The sequence below is a fragment of the Syngnathoides biaculeatus genome, chromosome 12, assembly GCF_019802595.1.
Source record: "Syngnathoides biaculeatus isolate LvHL_M chromosome 12, ASM1980259v1, whole genome shotgun sequence".
NCBI classification, from domain to species: domain Eukaryota; kingdom Metazoa; phylum Chordata; class Actinopteri; order Syngnathiformes; family Syngnathidae; genus Syngnathoides; species Syngnathoides biaculeatus.
In genome coordinates this window covers 26,059,734-26,084,859 of record NC_084651.1, presented here as the reverse complement: position 1 = coordinate 26,084,859, position 25,126 = coordinate 26,059,734, and the positions used below count along the sequence as shown (strand labels likewise).

Here is a 25,126-nt window from a genome sequence, read left to right as displayed (position 1 = left end):
TCAACCAGCACATGTCAAGGCCCGTCTTAATTTTGCCAATGACCATTTGGATGATACAGAGAAATCATGGGATAAGGTTCTGTGATGAGAGGAGACCAAAATTGAACATTTTTTGGTCATAATTTCACAAACCGTGTTTGGAGAAAGACGAATGATGAATTCCATCCCAAGAACATAATGCCTACTGTGAAGCATGGGGGTGGTAGCATCATGCTGTGGGAGTGTTTTTCTGGACATGGGACAAGACGACTGCACTGTATTAAGGAGAGGATGACTGCGGCCATGTGTTGTGAGAATTTGGGGAACAACCTCTTTCCCTCAGTCAGAGCATTGAAGATGGGTCGTGGGTGGTTCTTTCAATATGACAATGACCTGAAGCACACAGCCAGCAAAACCAAGGAGTTGCTCCTTAAGAAGCAAATCAAGGTTCTGCCGTGGCCTCGTCAGTCTCAAGACCTAAACCCAATAGAAAATCTTTGGAGGGAGCTGAAACTCTGTGTTTCTCAGTGACAGCCCTGTGGATCTAGAGAAGATCTGTGTGGGCCAAAATCCCTCCTGCAGTGTGTGCAAACCTGGTGAACAACTGCAGGAAACGTTTGACCTCTGTGATTGCAAACAAAGGCTACTGTACCAAATATTAACATTGGTTTTCTCAGGTGTTCAAATGCTTATTTGGAGTTGTGTCACACAAATAAATCATTAAAAAAATCATACATTGTGATTTCTGGATTTTTCTTTTTCGATTGTCTCTCTCACAGTGGACATGCACCTATGATGAAAATTTGTATGGGGTGGACAGGTGTCTTTATGCAGCTAATGACCCCATACAGGTGCATCTGATTCAGAATAATACATGGAGTGGAGGTGGACTTTTAAAGGTGAACTAAAGGGTCTTTGAGGGTCAGAATTCTAGCTGATAGACAGGTGTTCAAATACTTATTTGCAGCTGTATCACGCAAATAAATCGTTAAAAAATCATACATTGTGATTTCTGGATTTTTCCTTTTAATTATATCTCTCACAGTGGACATGCACCTACGATGAAAATTTCAGACCCCTCCATGATTTCTAAGTGGGAGAACTTGCAATATAGCAGAGTGTTCAAATACTTATTTTCTTCACTGCACCTCAAAAACATGTTGTGTGGTGAAAAAACGGATGGGTGTATTCCGGCTGCCTTTTTTTTTTTTTTAAACTAAAAACATACTAAAAATCGGGCTTTTCGTGTCAGTGGGGTTTTAATATCAACTGTAATAGTCTACAATTTCATATGTTGTCAACATTAATACATCACATTTTAATAATTTAAAGGTTTTTTTTTCTGAATGTTTACTTATTCTTGATTAAACATTTCCAGAATGGTGCGAATTTACCCCCTATGAAGTTGGCTTTCAAAAGTATGGAGCGTTTGTCCGAGCTGAAGACTTTGGGAGTCAGTTCTTCCTTGGTCATCTCGTCCAAAAACTTCCAGAAGTTCGTATCCCTTATCTGATTGGTAAGAATGTTCCGATATTTTCATTCACTCAGGTCATTATTTCATTCTCAGGGAATTGAATCTATCACAGCAAGACTGTTCTGTTTGTTAAGGCTGTTATGTCTTTCATTTAAGTCGGCTTTATCAGTTCCTGCACAAGGCTAGTTGTACAGCACTAACCAAAGAAAATGAAATGTATTTATATAATCCACTTCAAGCAACTGGTTAGAGTATCTGCGTCACAGTTCTGAGGACCGGGGTTCAAATCCTGACATGCCTGTTTGGAGTTTGCATGTTCTTTCAATGTCTGCGTGTCTTTTCTCTGGGTACTTCGGTTTCCTCCCACATCCTCAAAACATGCATGGTAGATTAATTGAAGACTTTAATTTGCCCTTAGGTGCGAATGTGAGTGTGAACATTTATTTCTATGTGCCCTGTGATTGGCTGGCAACCAGTTCACTTTAGCAGTCAGCTCTTCCTTATACATATACATATATATATTATAGTTATCCGACATCATTTTCATATTTTTGGACCTTGCCATTAGCCACGTTTTTTTTTGGACTGCTTACCTGTGTATAACCTTGGCCTGGAATAAACCACCCTAAAAAAATCATGTCACGGCCTCGGAATCCTACATTTGGGTCCTCCCCCTTGTCCATGTTCGTGACAGGTCCTACACCATCTGCCCGATGTCAGTAGCACAAACATGGAGTGGCCCGTGTGATGGGAGTCCTTCAGGATAGCACTGGCTCTTCTGAGGCAGTAAGAGTTGTGAAGGTCCTCCAATGTGGGCAGACAAGAGCAATGACCTTCTCAGCTGTTTTGGTGATCCTGATCCTCTGAAGTTCCTTCCTGTTTGTCACTGTACAGCTGGCAAACCACGTGCACAGGCATTAGGTGAGGATGCTGTCCAAGGTGGAGTGGTAAAACGACACAAGCAGTCTCTGGCTGATGTTATTCTTCTCAAAGATTTTCAGAAAGTAGAGTCTTTTTGTGCCTTTTTAGCCCCCTGTGCAGTGTTATTTTTCTCAGGTCAGCTTTTCCTAGATGTGGACTCCCAGGAATTAGAATCACAATAAGCTCTAATGGCCAACTATGTAACAACACACAAGGAATTTTTCTCCGGCAGTCTGTGCCGCCCGAGTCCGACATTCAGAACAATCAAATCAAGAACAAAGAACAATAGGCATTCAACTAATGGGAACTATTCCTTATAAGGCTGGAACATTGGGGCAGCTGTAGAGTGTTGGCCTCACAGTTCTTGGGAACCAGATTCAATCGCGGCCCCCCATGTGAGGAGTTTGCATTCCGCCCCTTTTGGTAGATCGTGAGAGACTGGCTGCTTGAAAAGTAGATCTTGTGGAAAACAAGTCTGGGCAGCCCTGGTCTACAGTATATACTCATACTGATTGGACCAGCAGGATGTGATGTGTGTCCCAACAACAGTGCAAGGCAGAAAATAGTCGGCTCACTGATCAAGAATGTAATGACTTAATTGCATGAGGAGAAAAACTGTTTGAATGCCTTCTCGTTTTGATTTGCATTGATCCATAGCGCCTATCTAACAGACAGAGCGAGAAAAACTGGTGCCCGGGATGTGGAGAGTCCGGAAGGATGCTGCCCGCTCTGGTTCGAGTGGCGTGCTCATCTCAGCATGGATGAGGTGGTGTCCTCCAGCCTCACCTGCTGTGTCTGCCCACTAGGGAGTTGTAGATACACTGAGAGATGGCATGGGAGACACTGAGCTGGAAAAGCTTGGAGTAGAGGAGTTAAGGGATGATGGTGTTAAATGGAAAGCCATGAACAAGATCCTCGCATAGGCTCCCTCACTGTCGAGATGTACAAGGATAAGTGCAGACCCATGTGGACGGCATCATCCGCAGACCTGTTAGCTCAATAGGCAAATTGCAGTGGTTCAAGCTGGGGACCTGTGCTTGAGGTGGTCCAGCACAAGCAGTTGAAAGGACTTCATGACCACAGATGTCAAGATAACAGGCCCGTCATCATTAAGACCTAAGACTGCTGCTTTTTTTGGGACCTGTATGATGGTGGACTGTTTGAAGCAGATTGGTACTTCACACAGTTCTAAAGACCTGTTGAAAATCTTCGTGAAGACAGGAGCAAGTTGGCCTGCGCAGACTTTGTGGAAGGATGGGTACACAAGTTCTGGGCATGGGGCTTGTTGATCTTTTGTTGTTTGAAGATCTGTCTCACATCCCTTTCATAAATGTTTAATGGTGGACTTGGAGATGTTGAAATTGTTGAAGTGTACGGTGGTTCGACTTGGTGGGTGTGTGGCGTGAAAGCATCCTTGTGAAATCATCAGTAAAAACTATTGAGGCAATCGGTTAGTCTGCTATTGTTGTTAAAGGAAATGAAATGTATAAAAGTTAATCAACAAGGCGATGTATTTGCAATACTGCTTAATGTGTGAAAGTCTGTGGATGAAAAGTTGCAGTGTGAGAATGTGGCAAGAACATGATTACAGCAGATAGCGTGCTAGAACGGAATGTTCTCGACGGTTGGGTGGTGATGACCACAATCAGTAGGTGTGACGCGGCGCGACGCTTGACCCAGGCGACGACCCAGACCTAGAGGGAGACGGGAGCAACAAAACATCAACAACCACAGGCAGGAGGAGTCGGGCCAACATCCTGCGGACCAAAGAAGACCAATGAGGGAGTGCCAAGGATAACTGCAGGAGACACATAACCAATAGTGAATTAGTAGATTGTACTTTTAAATTGTCCTGGGCAACTTGGAAGTGGAGTACGTCGGCTGGAGGGAACAGAGACGTACAGGGTTGTATTGAGAGGGACCCGAGACCCAGGTGTTTGTTGAAGGAATAAATCCACTCGCGTGTGAAAACGCCGGCTTCCTGGTCCTTTCTTTGCAGAACGAGCGCGCAAATTGTTGGATGAGTGGTAGTCGGGTAAGGTCACAATTTGGAGTCAGATGATTAATGGACTTTTGTATTTATCTAAAAATAATATCCAACATTGTCTACAGGAGGGGAGCATTGCTTGTAATTAGTGAGCGATTAATTCGTGCCAGACTGATTTGTAGTTATTATCACCAAAATGTTTTTCCTTTTTATCGGCATAATCCATCTATACAATGTTAATTTCTTTAGTTAGGTTTCTAGTGTGATTGTAGAGGGCCTTATCTCCACTACGATATGTGACCACTTCAGCCTGGCGGAGTTGCCTAACTCTGGCTGTAAACCATGGCTTGTTGTTATTGAACATGTTATAGAACTACTTGACAGACAATCACAGGGCACATGGAGACAGATGACAGTCACACTCACAATCACACCTAGGGGCAATTTAGAGTCTTCAATTAATGCATGTTTTTGGAATGTAGGAGGAAACAGGAGTACCCGGAGAAAATCCATGCAGGCATGGGAGAACCTGCAAAGCGCATACAGGCAAGGCCAGGATTTGAACCCCAGTCTGTAGGGCAACGCTCTACAGCTGCGCCACCGTACCACCTCGGTACTGTTAAAATCTCCTGGGATAATGAGGGCTGAATCTGGGTGTTTTTTCTCAATTTCATTTAGCTGCTTGGTGAGCCTTAGCATTGTTGCGTTCATGCTAGTTATGGTTGAAATGTAAACACCTACGAGAATAAAAGAGGCAAATTCATGCGACAAGTAAAACAGCTTACAGTTCAAGAACAATGACTCTAAATGTGGGCTGCAGTGCGTGCACCATTTCTCATTGATATAGAAGCATATTTCACCGCCTTTCGAAGTCCGTGCTAGATCCACAATGCAGTCCACCTGATAAAAATGAAATCCGGGTAGCGTAACGTTACCGTCGGGGAGCCATCCACAAATCCAAGTCTCCATGAAGCACAGGGCAGCAGAACATCCAAAGTTTTTGCAGGTCTTGATCAGAAGTTGAAGTTCATCCATTCTATTGCCTAGGGAGCGTAGATTGGTGTGATGAATTGACGGAGGCGCCAGTAGGTGTCCCCTCCTGTGCAGTTGAACTTGTGCACTGGCTCGTATGCGTCTGCGCCATGTTCAACACGACACTCCATAGATTGAGCCGACGAGTAACTCTGGAAAAAGATTCAGTGAATGGATAGATCCGAGCAGGGCGCCTAAGCCACGCCTACTTTGATACTGTAGTTATGCACCCCAAGCTACCAATCAAAATGGCAGACGCAGTGCGCCCGAAGCATGTTATGAGCGATTCATTAGAGCGAATTCCCCATAGTACTTTGGTTTCATTTCTGCCCATGGTATCATAAATATCGATAAAGAGTGTACAGAAAGGCCTGAATTACTTTCAAAAGGAATATATTCATAATGTCAAGGTTTCACAAATGGTAATGCCGGTTAAAGTTTCTGAAGTGTGTTGGCCGTCCATGCGAAACAATCAACCACCTCATAAACTAATGTTGGACATCAAATGCGATAAGATTTATGATGCCTATTGTTCATGCAAAGCAGGGTAAGTTTGCATTTCTACATTACATAAACACGTTGATTCAAAATTAAATCTACCTTCATAGTGGATAATTAATTTACATAAATTATGGGAGTATGCGCGTCCTCTATCGGTCTGAACGTACGTACTGTACACGTAAATGTATGCCCAAAATATTTGTATTTGTATTGTGATGTGTTTTATCATGTATAAGAACGTTTGAGAGCAGAGCCGAGGTCCAGCTGGAAGCTTTGACTTTCGCCTGGCTCAGGTAGAGCTTCCTCCTTCCTTTATAGGTGTTACACCAACTAATTGAATAACTTACCTTGGAACAGACGGCTTTGTGCTGATTTATCTTCGATACGTTCAGGTGGTCGTGACATCGGCCACAAGCCTTATTCCACTGTTTGCATTTATCTAAATAACGCTTTGGGGTGGGAAACACACTAGATATCCTCCCAGTAATCTCTCTGGATAGCGTTCGTCTTCATTACACATTCCCCAGCCACACCGAAACTCCATGTTTCCGAATCGGATATAAGCAAGACTATACATTCGCAATTCAGAGGCTTAAAGTAACCATGCGCTCTCTTTGTTTGTGGGTAAAGGATCGCGGCTCTGGGCAGTATGGGCAGAGTTAAAAAAATAACGCTCAAAGATTGGTCAAAAGGGAGCTGTCAATCTTTCTCACGGATCCATCCACTTGTCGAAAAAAAAACTCTGTAGAACAGTCTCTGATGGTTAGCAAGTCATTTCTTATGTACTTGAGTCCTGAGATGACCAACAAATATAAACAGTACCAGAAAACACATACCGAACCCACACTGGTAGCCACCATCTTGGAAAGGAAGCAGAAGTCACTGACTCTTTCCACACAAGTCCCACCATAGGAAATGGGCTGAATGTCCGTTTTGTTTTTTATTAAGTCTATGATAACCTCCTTTGTTTCGGATGTGTTCAGTAGCAGGTTATTGTCTCTCCACCACACGATCAGCTCCTCCACCTCATTGTCGTAAGTAGAGTAATCACCTACCATCGTGGTTTCGTCTGCATACTTAATGAAGGTGTTGCTGTTGTGGATGGGAGAGAAGTCGTAAGTGTGGAGGGTAAAAAGCAGGGGGCTCAGCAGGCAGCCTTGAGGGGAGGCAGCGCTGAGTGTGAGGGGTGTGGAGATCTGGGGGTCCATCCTGACCCTTTGTGAGTGTTCTGTTAAAAAAAAATAATAATAATCCAGAAGCGTGTGGACTGAGGTAGACCGAGTTTCAGCAGTTTCCTTACTTGGGTGTGTGGTAAGATTGTGTTAAATGCTGAAGCGTAATCAACAAAAAGAAGGTGCACATAATTACCCTGTTTTTCCAGGTGGGAGAGCGCTGTGTGCAGTGCTGTTTTCACGGCGTCCTCTGATCTGTTTGCATTGAAGGCAAATTGGTATGGATCTGAACCGGGAGTTATGAAAGTCATGATATCACCTCGAACCAGTTTTTCAAAACACTTTATCGCTACAGGCGTGAGTGCTATCAGCTGGTTTGTCATTGAGGCTTGTTGTGGTTGATTTCTTGGGTAAGGGGATGATAACGGTGGTCTTCAGGCAGGATGGGGCTGCAGACTGTGTCAGGAACTATCAGAAAGATGAAGGCATGCACTGGAAAGGAGAAGAATGAAGACTGTCGAAGTAAAACAGAATATATGTGTGTGAATAAGAGGGTGAGGGGGGAAGAGTGAGGTTCCAGGAAGAAGAGATAGCGAGGGTGGACAACTTCAAATACTTGGGGTCAGCTGACAGGAGGTGTCTGGTGTGTTATGTGACAGAAGAGTCTGCTAGGATGAAGGGCATAGTTTGCTGTAAAGACAACAGGAAGCAGAGCTGGAGGTGGCAGAAATGAAGATGTTGAGGTTCTCTCTAGGAGTGACCAGGTTGAATAGGATTAGAAATGACCTCATTACAGGGACAGCAAACGTTAGATGTTTTGGAGACGAGGTTTGAGAGAACAGACTTCGATGGTATGGACATGTCCAGAGGGTGATTGTTTTGGTACAAGGGTGCTCAGGATGAAGCTGCCAGGCAAAAGAGCAAGAGGAAGACCAAAGAGAAGGTTGATGAATGTGGTGAGGGAAGACTTGAGAGTAGTGGGTATTAGAGAGGAAGATGCAGGAGATGGGCTTACATGGAAAAACATGACGCGCTGTGGTGACCCCTGACGGGAAATGGCAAAAGGAAAAGAAAAAAAGTTGTTCTGTGGCTGGACATAAAGAAGTCATAATTCTGGAGCCCTCAAACAGATATGGGCTGCTCAGTCAGGTGGATACATAAAGCGGGATGATTGTCAAATCCACAGACCAAAGCGTGCTGCTCGGTCGACTGAACACATTAACGGCGTACTATTATCAAACCTTCAAATCCAGGCGGGCTTTTCTGCGGCAGGATACATGCAACATATGCAATTATAAATATATTCCCAACATTGCCTCCGAAGCCGTCAACCACTCCCCAACCACAGACGACTAACAAGGGCTGAATTCCAAAGCCACAATTCTGCCCAGCGGAAACAATACGCAGTACATGTTGTGAGAAAATGCACACCTGTAAGTCGGCAGGTAACTGGAGTGGCTCCACAGTGCCACTGCCAGAGAAGGGCTCTGCCAATCCTGTTTCCAACGCCACTTAAAGTGTAATTTTCTTTTGTGTCTGGGCAGCAGGGTGGAGGAAGCACTCCCGGACACTAAAGTTTGGGCTAATTTTTTTATTAAGAGGTGTCACAGCTGCAAGCTACAGGTCAGATGATGCGTTGCATTGAAGAGACTGAAAAAAAAACCTTCGTTCAACCTTTGTTCTCTGCTTAAAAATCCTCCGTTTCCCCTGTGTGGGGAAAGGAGTTCCCCTTGTGTGTTTTCCCCCAGGGACCCTCCATTCTGCCCATTCTACCTATGAAATGTAGCCCCACTTTGGGCTCCAGGGAGTCTCTGGGCATTGAATACCTGGGGGCAATAAACCAATGAATGCAGGTGGTCAGCTGAGAGGGGGCTAACTGTAAAACCCCCAAATGGCCATAGAATCCCTATGAAGTAGAACCTAGAATTCCTTTGAAGTAGAACTACCTAGAGAGTCTGTCTATCTTACTTTCTAAGCTGAAATTCTCACCACTCAGATTTTTTTCTAATGCAATGGTAAAATACAATAAAGTAGTCCCATGTTTACATAATCAAAAAGCACAATATACTGTGAGCAAACCAAAATAAGTGAAAAAGCATTCAGCACCTGTCGAACAATTGAAAAGACCACATGATTCATAACATAGTGTTATAGCAGCTTTAATACAAATATAAACTTCCTCAAACAAGAATAACTAAGCAATAAGGAAAAAAGGAAACCTCTTTAATTGGAAGTCTAAAAAAAATAAATAGAGTAATTATAGATACTATGCACATTTAAAAATACAAACTGACAGACAATAGGTGAGAAAAGCAAGCAGGTAGCTCGGCCGTGCTGTTGATGATTGGGAGAGAATAGTTGGGAATTCCCTCACCCGACCATAAGCAGCTAGATGTCAAACAGAGAATGCCTTATGCCTGTGTAGCAGCCTGCACCCATAGAGTCCACGAGGTATCACAGTTCCAGGTCCCACTACAATGTTCTAATGAATTGGAATTGGACTAAACATTTGACTCATATAACCAAATGGATTCAGCCGAACAAGGGAACCTCCGTGCCTTATAGAGAATCCAAACCCTGACTGCAGGCAGGACATCTCATACAGTCACACGTGTGTCTGCTTCGTGAGGAGGAGAGCAAGGGAGCGATAACCTGATGCTCACTGGGAGTACAGGTATCTATGGGCACCCATCAAATAACAAACTGCCACATTAGTGTGTGTGTGTGCGTGTGCGTGTGCGTGCGTGTGTGTGACTATTCTGCCACAGAAACAAAAGCTTATCAGGTGCATGGCACAACATAGGGGAGCTAACTCTTCAAATCAAGAGCCAATCCCAATTTTACCCCTTCCCCTTTGTCTTACTCCTTGGTTTTTCACAGAGCGAGAACAAAAGGCTATACCAATGGATAGGTTCACAACTTGTCAGCTAAAACATAAATACTGAATTTATTTGCTGTTTATGTTTTAAAGATATTGGTATTACTATTTAATGTATTTGTTTCTTTTTTCATGCATATTTTGAAGGGTTGGGTTTGGGTTAGGAACCTGAAAGTAATTACTCTCACAAAGCAAAAGCAAAGTAAAGCAAATTTGTCCATACAGCGCATTTCATATACGAGGTATTTCAATGTGCTTTACATGATTAAAAGTATTTGAAAACATAGAGATAAAACATTTTAAACAGGATAAAAACATAAATGAGAAAATTCTTCTTCTTTTTCTTTTGGCTTGTCCTATTAGGGGTCGCCACAACGTGTCATCTGTTTCCATATGAGCCTATCTCGTGCATCCTCCTCTCTAACACCTGCTCGCCTCATGTCTTCCCTCACAACATCCATCAACCTTTTCTTTGGTCTTCCTCTCGCTCTTTTGCCTGGCAGCTCCATCCTTAGCACCCTTCTACCAATATACCCACTGTCTCACCTCTGAACATGTCCAAACCATTGAAGTCTGCTCTCTCTAAGCTTGTCTCCAAAACATCCAACATTGGCTGTCCCTCTAATGAGCTCATTTTTTATTTTATCCAACCTGTTCACACCAAGCAAGAACCTCAGCATCTTCATTTCTGCTCCCTCAAGTTCTGCTTCCTGTTGTTTCTTCAGAGCCACCATCTCTAATCTGTACATCATGGCCGCCCTCACCACTATTTTATAACCTTTGCCCTTCATCCTGGCAGAGACTCTTCTGTCGCATAGAACACCAGACACCTCCCGCTAACAGTTCCACCCCGCTTTGACCCGTTTCTTCACTTCTTTACCACACTCGCCATAGCTCTCTATTGTTGATCCCAAGTATTTGAAGTCATCCACCCTCACTATCACTTCTCCCTGAAGCGTCACTCTTCCTCCTCCGCCCATACATAGTCCAAGGGGATTCCAGTCTAACCTCATCTGTCAGCCAATCCGTTTTTTTCCTTGTGGATACTCTTCTGTCACATAGAACACAAGAGACCTTCCGCCAACTGTTCAACCCCGCTTGGACCCGTTTCTTCACTTCCTTACCACACTCTCCATTGCTCTGTATTGTTGACCCCAAGTATTTTAAGTCATCCACCTTCGCTATCTCTTCTCCCTGGATCTTCACTCTTCCTCCTCCGCCCCTCTCATTCACACACACATATTGTTTCAGTTTAGCTAATCTTCATTCCTCTCCTTTCTGGTGCGTACCTCCATCTTTCTAACTGTTCTTCCGCCTGTACCCAGCTTTCACTGCAGATCACAATATCATCCATGAACATCATCAGAGAGAATCCAATCGACCCTCGTCTGTCAGCCTATCCATTACTATCGCAAACGGGAAGGGGCTGAGCGCGGAACAGTGATGCAGTCCCACCTCCACCTTATAGTTTTCTGACACACCAACGGCACATTTCACCGCTGTTCTGCTGCCCTCATACATGTTCTGTACTATTTTACCATATTTCTCCGCCACACCAGACTTGCGCATGCAGTACCATAGTTCCTCTCTTGGTACTCTGTCATAGGCTTTCTCCAGGTCTACAAAAATACAATGTCGCTCCTTCTGACCTTCTCTGTACTTTTCCACGAGCATCCTCAAGGCAAATAGTAAATCTGTGCTACTCTTTTTAGGCATGAAACTATACTGTTGCTCGCAGATACTTCTGTCCTGAGTCTAGCCTCCAGTACTCTTTCCCATAACTTCATTGTGTGGCTCATCATCTTTATCTATCGTTATCTAAACTGTGCCAAACATATATGAGCATGCATCATACAAAAATGAGAAGATAATATATTTTTTTCAAAAGTACAATTAAAACCATGTACAGTGCAAGAAATATGATTAAAAAGTTGAAATATTCTAAAAAGCATGGGGAAAAAAAAAATTTCAACCTGGATTTAAGAACATTCACACTTGGGGCGGACCTCAAAGAAACCATTACCCTACCTATGGAAATGTTCTTAAATGTCAATAATTGTAAGTTTAAAATACCATCACAAAGCAGTATGTCCGATCATATGTGATATATTTGGTGCCTCTGATTATTTATTATTAATTAAAATTCAAGTGATTATTTCTGATTTTAAAAAAACATTTAAAAATATTTGAAATAAGGTATTGAATTACCCCTGGTTCTCACACAAATACACAGACTAGTGCTTTCCCAACTAGCCTTGGTCATGGAAGGATTTTAGCCTCCCTTATTTTTTCTATATTTGTTAGGGACACAAACATTTTTAAACAAATTTATGAGAAAATGTAGAGGCCCCCTATTACATCCAAAAGGCAAATTTCCATTTGTACCTCAGTTAAGAAGTGAAACGTCTTCTAAAACAACAACAACATTCCAGCTGCAATCAATTCAAATGCCCTGAGATTGATATGAAAATTAATATTAGTTTTGCTACATTGAAGTTAATACAATGAGACAATTAAAGGTTATTATTGTTTCAATTAGGAATATGGAGCAGTTTCTTTTCCGTCAACCTGGCGCAATTATTCCAAATCGTAACTGGAAAGTCCCAGTCCAGACCAGACACCCAAGAAACAGGTACAGCTATTGGACAAAATAAAGTGCTGTAAATACTTTATTTATGTAAGTGTGTATATATATATATAAATATATATATATATATATAGAGAGAGAGAGAGAGGAGAGAGAGAGAGAGAGAGAGAGGAGAGAGAGAGAGAGAGAGAGAGAGAGAGAGAGAGAGAGAGGAGAGAGAGAGAGAGCGAGAGAGAGAGAGAGAGAGAGAGAGACGAGAGAGAGAGAGAGGAGAGAGAGAGAGAGCTATGTATCCATCCATCCATCCATCCATCCATCCATCATCAATTTTTTTAGCCGCTTATTCTCACAAGGGTTGTGGGAGTGCTGAAGCCTATGCCAGCAGTCAACGGCCAGGAGACCGGGATACACCCGCTGGACTGGTTGCCAGCCAATCGCAGGGCACATACAACCAACCATTCACACTCACAATCACATCTAAGGGCAATTTAGAGTCTCCAATTAATGCATGTTTTTGGGATGTGGGGGGCAACCAGAGTGGCCGGAGAAAACACACACAGGCACGGGGATAACATGCAAACTCCACACAGGCGGGGCCGGGATTTGAACCCCTGTCCTAAGAACTGTCAGGCAAACACTCTACAACTCCATCACCGTGCCACCCCACTTATTATTGTTATATATTATTATTACTTATTATTATTATTATTATATACAAAATGAAGTTATACTAATGGGGTTAAGTGGTACAGCAAATGGGTGGAGGAAATGAAAGTAGGCATCTTAGTGTAGTGTATGTGAAAGAGGAGATATGGTGTATTGCGAATGGCAACTGGCTTTACTGTCATTCAACTCTTAAAAGACCCCCCTGTTGAACTTCATGTAAACTTCTTTTACCCTCTGTACCTTTTCTTGGCAATGTAGTTCATCATGGAGTTGTCCTACCTACTTATTGTTCTTTGAAATATACATTTGTTGAATGCAGAATTTACCCACAGAATTTACAAACTAACAATTATTACATGAAATAAATCCATAGCAATGATCTGTGGTACAATGACAGCCTTGTGTTTTCTTTTGGCAGAGCCTGAAAATGAGTCGACACTTGATACGCAGCTCATTGATCAATCCACAGCTGTCTCAACATTCGTCAGTGACTGCATGAGGAATCGCCCAATTAGTTCTAAAGTATACAATTTCATGAATGGTCTCTTTCTCCATTCAGACTACAACACAAATAGCAACTTTATAGCCTGGAAAGGTATGCACTCAGTGTTTTGTTTTGGTTTTAACTTAATCCTTATTACAGTGTTATTATTATGATGAATTGGTTTAAATGACAGTAAATTAATATCTGCAGCTTCAGACCAAGGACAGAGATAGCATTGTCATCATCAATTATTATTATTGTTACCTTGCTTGGTTTGTAGTTCATATTAACCATAACATGGGTTAACATAATGATATAAATTAACTTATTCATCGTGACTTTTAACATTAAAATTGACTCCCATGTAAACTAATGTTTTAAGATGGCAACCCTTTGACCTTGAAATATTATTTCTATTTCATGGGGTTCCAAAACCACAGTTTGTTACCATTCCATTGAGGTAGAAACATAGCAATAGTGTTGGGAAATTTTCAAATTCATGATAAATATTATCAGGCAGTGGACTTGTTGGTGGACTGGTTATCACATCCGCTTCACAGTTCTGAGCATCGGCGTTCAAATCCCAGCCCTGCCTGTGTGGAGATTGTATGTTCTCCCCATGCCTGCGTGGCTTTACTCCAGATACACTGGTTTCCTCCTACAACACAAAAAGATGCAGGATACTTCTGGTACTGTATAATTCTTGGCATTTGTTGTCAGTGTAAATCTCGGGGAAGCACTGTGTTGCATTTTCATTTTATTAAAAGTGCTGCTGTATTTAAGTAAATAGATTTGATTTTGCCTGTTACCTTGCGAGCATTGAAACGTCGACGTCCACGTTGAAATTGGCATTAAAGTCTGTGTCCAGACAAAACAATGGCGAAGTTCTGGTAGCTTAGCCTTAAATATATTAAGCTTGATTTTAGGTTGACATGTGTCCGTTCTGTGTGGAATAAGGCCAACGCAACTTTTTCAGCATTAATACTTGTGCTGCTTGACCCCGCTGTGAGGTGACCGCAGGGGCATTGTGCAGCATCTTTTGTATAAAAACAACACCACAGCATAATAGAAGTGGAAAAGACTTCTTTCCTACCTCAAATAGGAGCTCTTCCTCATCCCTCAGGTTCTCTAGTGCAGAACTGTCCAGATAGATTAAAATTTTCTGAGGTTCACGGTGCAGCAAACCTGGGCCTTGCGGATGCCCCGCACAAAGGGGCATATTTCCTAAAATTATGAAATGTCCCTGCGCAGAACCAGACGGATGTGACCGCTAGAGCATCTTTTCGACTAACCTCCATCAATGGTGTTCAGCGAAAATGCTGCTCACAATCAAAAACCCTGCGCTGTTACACAAATGACAAATGCAAATGGAGGGAACATAGAATGAGGAAAACTTACATTAACATATGCACTTATTTAAACAAAATATTTTGTTAGTGCGGTACGGTGAGGCAACTGGGTAAAGTGTTTGCTTCACAGTTATGAAGACTGCCGTTCAAATCCTGACACAGCCTGTGTGGAGTTTCCATGTTCTTCCCGTTCCTGCATAGGTTTTCCCAAAAACATGCATTAATTGGACACTCTAAATTGCCCATTGATGTGATTGTAAGTGTTTTTGTTAACCCTATGGATGGATTATTTTGTAGTAAACCTTCAGTTTACGAAAGAATAAAAAAATTGGTTATTTATTTATTTAATAATGTGGTGCTTTGTTGAATTAACCCATTTAATACTGTGCGGTTGTAATATTATGGATTTATCACGAAGCTACACTTGTTTTCGGATATCGTAGTCTTTTTCTTTCAATGGTATGTTATTTTGATATACGGTGTGAAAATAAATGTTTTCAATTCTTCAAAAATAGTGAACTACTGTAATATGTATTCAGTTACAAGTTGTCTAATGGTTATGATGACACAGTTGCATCTATTTACTTTCAAAGGAAAGAATTTCTGTGAAACAATCTCAATTCATTCTCTTACCAGAAACCCACCCTGATGCCTTTCCAAACTTATTAACACCCAGCGACTCCATTCTTCAGCTTGTTGATTCTGGTCACGCCATCAATATTGGCTGTCCCCCTATCCTGCGCACAGAGAGAGAAGTGGATGTAATAATAGCTTTGGATAATTCCTGGCACCCAGACAACATCTTCAAGGTAAAAGTAAACCTCTTATGAGCTGATCTGTTTAAAAGTAACTACAACTATCCATACATATGATGACTACTCTCATGTGAACAGGACATAAAGTTGACAGCAGTTTACTGCAAAGACCATGACATCCCCTTCCCCAACATTGACTTCAATGCTATGGAAGGTGAACCTTGCAGAGAGGTTTACATCTTTGAAGATAAAGACAATCCCAGGGCACCAATCGTGATTCACTTCCCACTTGTCAATAATTCATTCAGACATTTCAAACAACCAGGTATGCAAATTAAAAGGGCTGTATGTACAGAAACTGATTTTTATAGACCATGCAACCTTTACCTAACGAGTGCAAAAATAAAACAATTGTTTTTAATAAAGCGATAAATACTACAGGTGGCACAGTAGAGCAGTTGGAAAGCATTGGCCTCACATTTCTGAGGACCCTGGTTCAATACCAGCGCTTCCTGTGTGGAGTTTGCATGTTCTCCCCGTGCCTGCATGGATTTCCTCCGGGCACTCCAGTCTCTTCCCACATCACAAAAAGATGCAACATTAATTGGACACTCTAAATTGCCCCTGCGTGTGATTGTGATTGTGGCTGTTTGTCTCGATGTGCACTGCGGTTGGGTGGCAACCAGTTCAGGGTGTCCCCTGCCTCCTGCTCGTTGACACCTGGGATAGGCTCCAGCACTCTCTGCGACCCTTGTGAGAATAAGCGGCTATGAAAATGCACTAAATATAGACTGTTAGCATTTAGATACAGTGTATATGGACAGATGAGTCTAACTTTAGAATTTAGAGCAAGTCAAAGTAAATCACAATCTCATACTTTATAGTTAGATACGGAAACATTACCTGTATTATATCCGAGAAATGTTTTCAGTGTAACTGAATTTCACTGACAACCCTGACATGGCGCATGATGTTTATGACTTTCGACGTAAATGCGTTCGTGATACGTGAAGAAACTCGGAACATGTGCGTTTGGCATAACTTCCGAACTTGCTCAGTACGTTTAACTTGCATTTCCTGTTTCCAGGTAAATACTGATTGTTTAGGATCAGGCTTGTTGTTTTTTTTATGAAATAAACATGTAAATTAATGTCAAGACGACACAAAATAAGTAACATCTTTCAATCTCTACTCATAACAAATTTTATGCGCATGATTTTTGGTGCTCGACTGTGTAGATTGGCGAGTGCGATCGCGTTCGGGCGCATACGCGCCCGTCAAATCACAGTGACTGGTGTACCCTGCCTCATCCCCATTGACAGCTGGGATAGGCTCCAGCACTCTTGCGACCCTTGTGAGAATAAGCAGCTTAGAAAATTGATGGATGGATGGATGTTGAACGGTGGATAACTAGTTAGCACATCTGCTTCACAGTTCTGAGGACCCGGGTTCAAAGCCGCCCCTCATCTGTGTGGAGTTTGCATGTTCTTCCCAACCCTGTATGGGTTTTCTCTGGGTACTCCAGTTTCCTCCCACATCCCAAACGAATGTGTGGTAGGTTGATTGAAGACTCTAAGGTGACTGTGTGTGTAAATGCTAGGGCAAATTGGTCTTTGTTTAAATCTCCCGTGCAATTGACTGGCGACCAGTTCAGGGTCCACCCCATATCTCACCTAAAGATAGCTGGCATAGGCTCCAGTACACCTGCATTCCTAGTAAGGAAAGCATTGTTGGAAAAACACCAAAACCAAAATATAATCAAATGACTGGCAATGAAAATCGTGCTCTAAATCAAATGGGAAAAATATTTTACTGGCTTTAGCAACTTCTCAACTTGGTTTTCTACTTGGCTGGATCCACTTGGATACAATGTCCTTTTGGCTGTATGCAGGGGTGGTTTCTGATATCCCCCGAAGTTGATGATTGGCCGAAGGTGCACAAAGTATTTTGGACGCAAATCTCGGGCAGCACCAGCCCACTCCCCACCCCGCTTGACGTTGGGCCATGGAGTGACCATGCGGTGATGGCCTGCGGACTTTGGTGTGATGCGGCAGGAATATACAACTGTACCATATACAGTACTGGAGTTGTGTGATTGGATTCAGGTCTGGGAAATTGTGAGCCAGTCAATAGCAGCATTATCTTCATCATCGACAAACCAATGACACACGCCTACCATATAATGCTGTATTGGCACAGACCAGAAGTAACCCGAGGCTCATTGCAACAGAGGGTTTTAGAATCTCTCCTGGTACCTCACATCAGTCAGTGTATCTCTTCTTGCCACATGGAGGTTTATGCAAACCTCCAAAAATATGCATTTCCAGACAATAACTGGCTTGGAACTAAACTGATTATGCCAGAGGAGATTGCAGACACCTTAAAAAACCTGCAGTGTCTCCAGACTTTTACGTCTGATAAGTCTGTAGCTGCTCTCATCTGTGATGTGAACAGGACAGCAACGGCGTATCTGCCAATCCTGGTTTTGTTTGTCAAATGGCAATTGGGATGCACACAGCCAGGTTGTGATTGTAGTCACGTAAGAGATCAATTTGTACAGCTCAAGCAGTGTTCGCGGTCTGCTGGGATGGTGCCCTCTTCAAGCCCCCTCCAGGTCTCTTGGTGTTGGAGCTCTTTCCGAATCGACCCTGTGATCCAGAGCTACCATGTGTGCAGCAATTCCTTAATTGAGGCTGTCGTCCATATTTTGTCCCTCTTTTCTACATTGACGGTAAAATTTTCACAAAAGCAGGCTATATATTCATGACCATCATAAAATCTGGCATGACAAGTGGCTCAAATCTGTCCAGTGGCAGGTTTAGATCTTGAGGAATTGGTAATTGCACAGAAAAGTGCAAAGCAATGTTTTTAACCGATGGACGTTTGAGTGGCTTTGGGAGTGACACAATCAATTTCATTCATGTCCAAAAAAAAGAGGTTCCTCTCATTTCCTTTAAATGTAGCATAATGACAGACTCATATGGAGACATCTCTGCATGGAAGAGAACGCTGCATAATCCCAGCAATCCGTGCAAGATTCGACAATTGTCACTGTTCCAATTTAGTGTGACAAAAGACAATGTGAGCACGAACCCCTATTAAATATAGAATAAGATGGTGACAACCATTGGCAACTTAAATATGTCCGCAGACATCATGTATCCATCCCCACCCATGATCGTTTGTGTAGCCTCATCGCACCCTCATAGGTGTACAAGACAGTGGGATAATTTTTAAAAATCTAGTAATTATGGGGCGGCATGGTGGCGCAGCTGTAGAGAGTTTGCCTCACAGTTCTGAGGACCAGGATTCATATCTCCTCGTGCCTGCGTTGGTTTTTTTCTGGGCTCTCCAGTTTCCTCCCACATCACAAAAACATGCCTTGATTGGAATCTCTAAATTGCCCCTTGGTGTGATTGTAAGTGCGTCTCTTGTCTGTCTGCATGTGCCCTGCGATTGGCTGACAACCAATTCATGGTGTACCCTACCTCCTGCCCAATGACAGCTGGGATTAGCTTCAGCACTCATGTGACCCTTGTGAGGATAACTAGCTCAGAAAATGGATGGATGGATGGATGGATGGATGGATGGATGGATGGATGGATGGATGATGGATGGATGGATGGATGGATGGATGGATGGATGGATAGTATTTCTGGTGATGACAATAATGAAGTTGGGAATCATGAGCAGCCTTGCACTTTGCACTGGTAGCATTTCCGCCATGTGAAAATCATGCCCAGTAAGTGTAATTTTTTCATAATCATGATTGCTTCCATTGATCGATTTCGATGAGAATCTGCTCCTTTAATAGTAGTTTTATTCCTGTTTGGATCAACCAATATGTTTGTTTTTCACACGTAATAGAACTACGCAATGATCCTCCTCATTGTGACTTTCCAGGTGTGAAGCGTGAGACTGCAGAAGAAATAAAAGCTGGAGAGGTGGATGTGTGCAGCAGCAATTCTCCATACACCACTGACAATATTTCCTATACAGAAGAGAATTTTGACTCTTTTGTGAATTTAACTGCCTATAATGTTGCCAACAACAAGGAAAGCATAATTGAAACGTTGCATAAGGTCTTGAAATCTAAAATGTCAGGAGAGATATAGGTTGAATACTCCTGTGAAAGTTTAAGCTTCCTTCATTTCTTAAAATTACTACAATATATTCAAAATCAAATTAAATACTAGATATTCTGAAATACAGTACTGTGACAAAGTCTTTGTCCACCACACTGCAAAAATGCAAAATATTGCCAAGAATATTACTTCTAATCAAAACTCATCTGATTGCACTTAAAATAAGACTCATCATCTAAAAAGTAACCTTTTTTCGACAATTTTCTCATCTTTAACTTTTACTTGTAATATGTAGAAAAGAACATCCCTAGTGGATTATTCCACTCTTAATAACTCATAGGTGTGAATGTTTACCTACTGTATATCCACACTGCCAATGAGTGGATAAAACAATGATCCCATACCATAAGCATAATGACATAACTCATCTATTCGGCATCTTCACTTTCACTTTTGTTAATAGTTTGGCAATAGTGTGTGACAGTAGTACTAGGACCAAATGAGTCCCAATTCAAACTCACAAGTCTGGTTGGAAAAAAATAAATCCTGAATCATAATTCTCACTTTTCAATGAAAATGAATTAAAACTTCATACTTTATTCTGACAAGCACTGTAATGCTCCTCACAACCATCGCCATTTTGACTTATTGTGCAGCGCTTCTGTGCATGTATGCATTGTGGCATCACTGAGACCTCCATGCAGTTTAAACATAAATAAATATACGAATAAATAAAGGGCTATCCGCTGACGGAGGCTTGGGACCTAGGGACCTAAATTACCCATAGGTGTGAATGTGAGTGCGTATAGCTGTTTGTTTCTATGTGCCCTTCAATTGGTTGGCGACCAGTTCAGGATGTACCCTGCTACTCACCTAAAGATAGCTGGGATAGGCACCAGCATGCACAGGACACTTGTTCGGAAAAACTTTACAGAAAATTGTTGGAAGAAAGGGGACAATATAACAAAAGAAGGGTGACTTGACTTTTTCTTTTATATATATAAGACAGGGAAATCCTTTTGAGATTTGGATATCACATTTAGAATGCTAATGCATTCTATAAAATAAGGCAAACCTGTCTGGCTAGTGGGGTTAACTTCAGGTAATAATTTCAGATACAAATCTTCATTAAAGAATTAATCACACATTTGACAAATACTTTTAGTTCCCCTTCAATCTTTAATTTTCATGGAGCAAGACATTTAAGATGATTCTATATTTCTGACTGCATGGGTCAGTAGGCAAAACAAAGCCGTAAAGTTGTGATTAAATGAGCTTTTGGTGTCGAAGAAATTTACTGACAACCCCATCAAACATTGGAATGAAATGAGCTGAGTTTGGAACCCAACATCATTGACCTTACCAAAGGTCTCATGCATGCACTCCCCGAAAAAAGAAAGTGTTTGACAAAGTTTGAAGTAAACAATTTTCCAACCAACGTACTCTTATTCTTTCGTTGTCAGTTCCCTTAAAAATCCTACTGCCCTTGTCTGGGATAAAGCAAATGGCCTGGAGGTGGTGATTTGTAGGCAGTTTATTCTTTTTTATTGGTTTATCTTCACATTTAGATGGTTTGTCATGAATATTTTATTAGGTTCTGGTGAATAATATCAAGGTAAAATGACTATCAATGGTCAAATTTCTATAGATTAAATGCTTATGAAGATGTGCAGGAAGATATTTTGGCAATAAAAAATAGAATAGATTAATTTCCTTGAATTTTCCATTCAAATCGACAAAACAGAATCGCTAGTTTCCTCTGTTACTTAAAAAACATTAACAGTAGCAATAAAATACTCACTGCTATGCCAACTTTTTTCATTCAGTCAGAACATAAATTCAACTTGCCACTTACAAGTTGATTTTACCGGATATACTTTATTTAGTTAGTTTGTGTCATGTTGTCATGGAACCAATGACATGTAGTTCAATAAAGGCTTGTGCATCAGCATTAACTTGAGGTTTTTTTTTTAGATACGTGTAGAAACCCAAGTTGGGACATTGTGTTGAACATAAATAAAAACAGAATACAATCCAATAAAAACTGTAATCCGCTGCTCTAACTGATAGATGGTCTGTAAATATTGGGAAAAATCATAGTAAATTACATTTACTACTTCAGTGCCAGAAATGCTGAAGTTGGAAGAAAGATCCAGGATAGAAAATAAAAAGACAGACCCCCACCACAGTCTGTCCTGTGGCCGCCAGGCCACCCAAAGCAAGGAGCTTGGCTGAGCAGTTCAGGAGGTCAGGTAGGACACCAAGCACCTGGGTCCCTATGGGGCCACTCAGGCGGACGTCAACGATTAGTCTCCCAATGGAAAAGCAGGATCCAAACAGGAATCAATGACAGCTGCGGGCAAAGTACCATCGAGGCACGAGGGAGAGGCGGGGGCCTTTGCTGGCCAAGAACTGCCGAGCATGGGCGAGAGGCAGTGGCTGCTGCTGCTGCTCGGGCACCACCGAGGCATGGGCAAGAAAGGGCTCCAGGTCAGACATCACCAACGCATGAGTGAAAGGCATGTCAGGTGCTGCCAAGGCATGAGCGAGAGGCGGCTGCGGGTCAGGTGCTACCGAGGCATGAGAGAGAGGTGGCAAGGCATGAGCTATAGGCAGCTGTGGGTTAGGTACCACCAAGACATGGGCGTGAGGTGGCTACAGGACAGGCACTGACGAGTCATGACTGAGAGGCAGCTGCAGGTCAGGCACCGCCGAGGTATGGACAACAGGCGGCTGTGGGTCAGGCACTGCTGAGGCATGAGTGAAAGGCGGCTGGAGTTCAGGCACCGCCGAGATATGAGCATGAGGCGGCTGCAGGTGAGGCGCCACTGAGACAGGAGCAGGCACAGAGGCCTGGCGCAGCTCCATAGGAGCAGTCAAGGAGTCTGCATTTGCCTCTTCAACCTGCTGCCATCGAGGCTTGGCAGGAGGGACAGAGTGCTTGAGGGACTTGAAAAGGAAACCTGGGTGGTATGGAAAGAGTTGACCAAGGGGCTCATTTTGCTTGCCCTGACTTTGGCAGAGTGAAACGGGAAGCAAAAAGCTGAGCTCCACTTGGACACCTACGCAGGCCTCCAAGCGGTGGACCCGGACAAATGGCCAAATGGGTGCACCAGAAAAGATCGGAGGAAGAGGACTGGGGCTTAGAAACACAAAGGCAAGAGATGGGTAGAGTTGACACAAATTGACATGGACTAAAAATAGGGAAGAAACTGGTCAAATCAATATCGGAGTCGGAGTCGGGCAAAGCTGTCATGTAAGTCGGGGCCTTCCTCAAAATCAGAAAAATCCAATATAATAATGACACCTCAGGGGGACAGGTAAAAAGGGAGAGGACAAAAAGACAGAGCCCACTAGGAGAGGGGACGCTTGCTGAGTGCACTGGGAGGCAGACTGGCTGCGTGACCGGCGACACAGCATTTTTCCCGTTGTTTCCTGTTCTGGCCAGTTCGTTCCCAGGAGTAGGACCCAAATGCAGGACTCGAAGGCAGTAACATGGTTTTCGAGGGAACTTTGATCCTGGCAGAGGTCATAGACAGGTAAGCAGTCCAACAAAGGCAAAAGCACAAAAATATCTGGAAGAAGGCAAGGTCCAAAACCATGAAAACGAGGTTGGATGACTACCAGCCAAAAACAAGACATGCTGTGGTGAAACAGGAACACTGGGCCGTGGCAACAATGCAAATATACAACCAAAATCTTGTATACACATGCAGAATTCATGCAGTCTCATACAACGAACTGGTGACTAGTGACACCGCATATGAGACTTAAATACATGGCATAATTAGTGTCAATCCGGCGCAGGTGAGGAGCTGCTGCTGGAGGCAGTCGAACACAGGGCAGTGGCCTGGCCACATTGTGACAATAATGAGACTCACAATGAGAAAAATTAAAGAGGCCCCGTAGCTCAGTGGTTAGAGCACTGGTTTGGTATCTCACTGGGGCCTCCACTCCCGAGAAGGGTTGCGTCAGGAAGGGCACCCGGCGTAAAAATTGTGCCAAACATATATACGCGTTCATCTGAGATGACACGTTGTGGCGACCCCGAAAGGGACAAGCCGAAAGAAACACACACAATGAGAAAAATTACAAAGGAAGTCAGTAATAGGAGCCACAGCAAAGGAGTGCAATTTTTTTATTTTTATATCTGCCCTGTGACTGACTGGTGAACAGTTCCGGGGGTAGTCTCCCTTTCACCTGAAATCAGCTGGGATACGCTCCAGATATCCAGTGACCCTTGTGAGGATAAGCGGCTTGGAAAATGAATGGCTGGATTGATCGATGCCTGTTTCAAAAATATGGCTTTGGTGATTGGCATTTTCTGTAAAAGAAGAAGTTCAAGTGGATCTTCAGCCAGAGGTTATCGAGATATTTTTTATCTACATGTGGCTGAAGGTGTGCTAAGGGTGAGAGAAGTGGCAATGTTGGAAATTCCTTAGACATTTTGTTGGGTTTTTTTTTCCACAATGCTCAATATTTTATTTTGCTGGTGGATAGCAAGGCTCAGCTCTGCCTCACTCCAAAAAAAGGTCCTCAAAAACTCCATCTATCAGTGGTAAAAATAAAATAAAATATAATGCGATGCATAACTTTGTTATTGTGCATCTAAGGTACTGACAAGTTATGCTGAAATTCTTCAACAGGGTAGGAATACTGCAATGATGAAATGTAACTGTCAAAAAAGAAGAGATAACCTCAAAGTTCTATGCCACATCAGACGGAGACCATGCTTCCGGACGGCAACGTGAGAAGGCGGCGCCAGTGCCACCTCCTCCTGGACAGGAACGTGAGAAGGCGGCGCCAGTGCCAACTCCTCCTGGACAGGAACGTGAGGAGGCGACGCCAATGCCACCTCCTCCTGGACTGGAACGTGAGGAGGCGGCGTCAGTGCCACCTCCTCCTGGACAGGAACGTGAGGAGGCGGCGCCAGTGCCACCTCCTCCTGGATAGGAACGTGAGGAGGCGGCGCCAGTGCCACCTCCTCCTGGACAGCAACGTGAGAAGGCGGCGGCACCATCGCCACCTCCTGGACGGGAACATATGGACGTGCCCTTCGCCGTTGGAGCAGGAACAGGGGACGACCGCGGGCCGGTCGCCACTGGTACTCCAGGGCACGGACAAGAAGCGGCTGCGGAGACGTCGCCACCTCCTGGACAGCAACGTGAGGCGGCATCGTGAGCTTGCAGTGCATTCGTTGAAACAGCAACGTGGGCGTGGCGCGGTGGCGGATCCGTTTCCAGGGCGACGTGAACG

At 43.1% G+C, this 25,126-nt stretch overlaps 1 protein-coding gene across 4 annotated transcripts in view; it reads left to right on the top strand.

Moving 5' to 3' along the window:
* Window positions 1–25,126, top strand: part of LOC133510263 (cytosolic phospholipase A2 zeta-like) — a 101,632-nt gene that overhangs the window by 48,669 nt on the left and 27,837 nt on the right. For 2 of the 4 annotated variants that reach the window (XM_061838083.1, XM_061838081.1), the window contains 5 exons: window positions 1,358–1,495; window positions 12,484–12,576; window positions 13,616–13,792; window positions 15,667–15,839; window positions 15,924–16,110. In XM_061838083.1, the coding sequence (XP_061694067.1) occupies window positions 1,358–1,495; window positions 12,484–12,576; window positions 13,616–13,792; window positions 15,667–15,839; window positions 15,924–16,110 (768 nt within the window). Of the gene's footprint in view, window positions 1–1,357; window positions 1,496–12,483; window positions 12,577–13,615; window positions 13,793–15,666; window positions 15,840–15,923; window positions 16,111–19,688; window positions 21,838–25,126 lie in introns of those variants that run through there. The other 2 variants (XM_061838084.1, XM_061838082.1) reach the window with 2 other exon arrangements.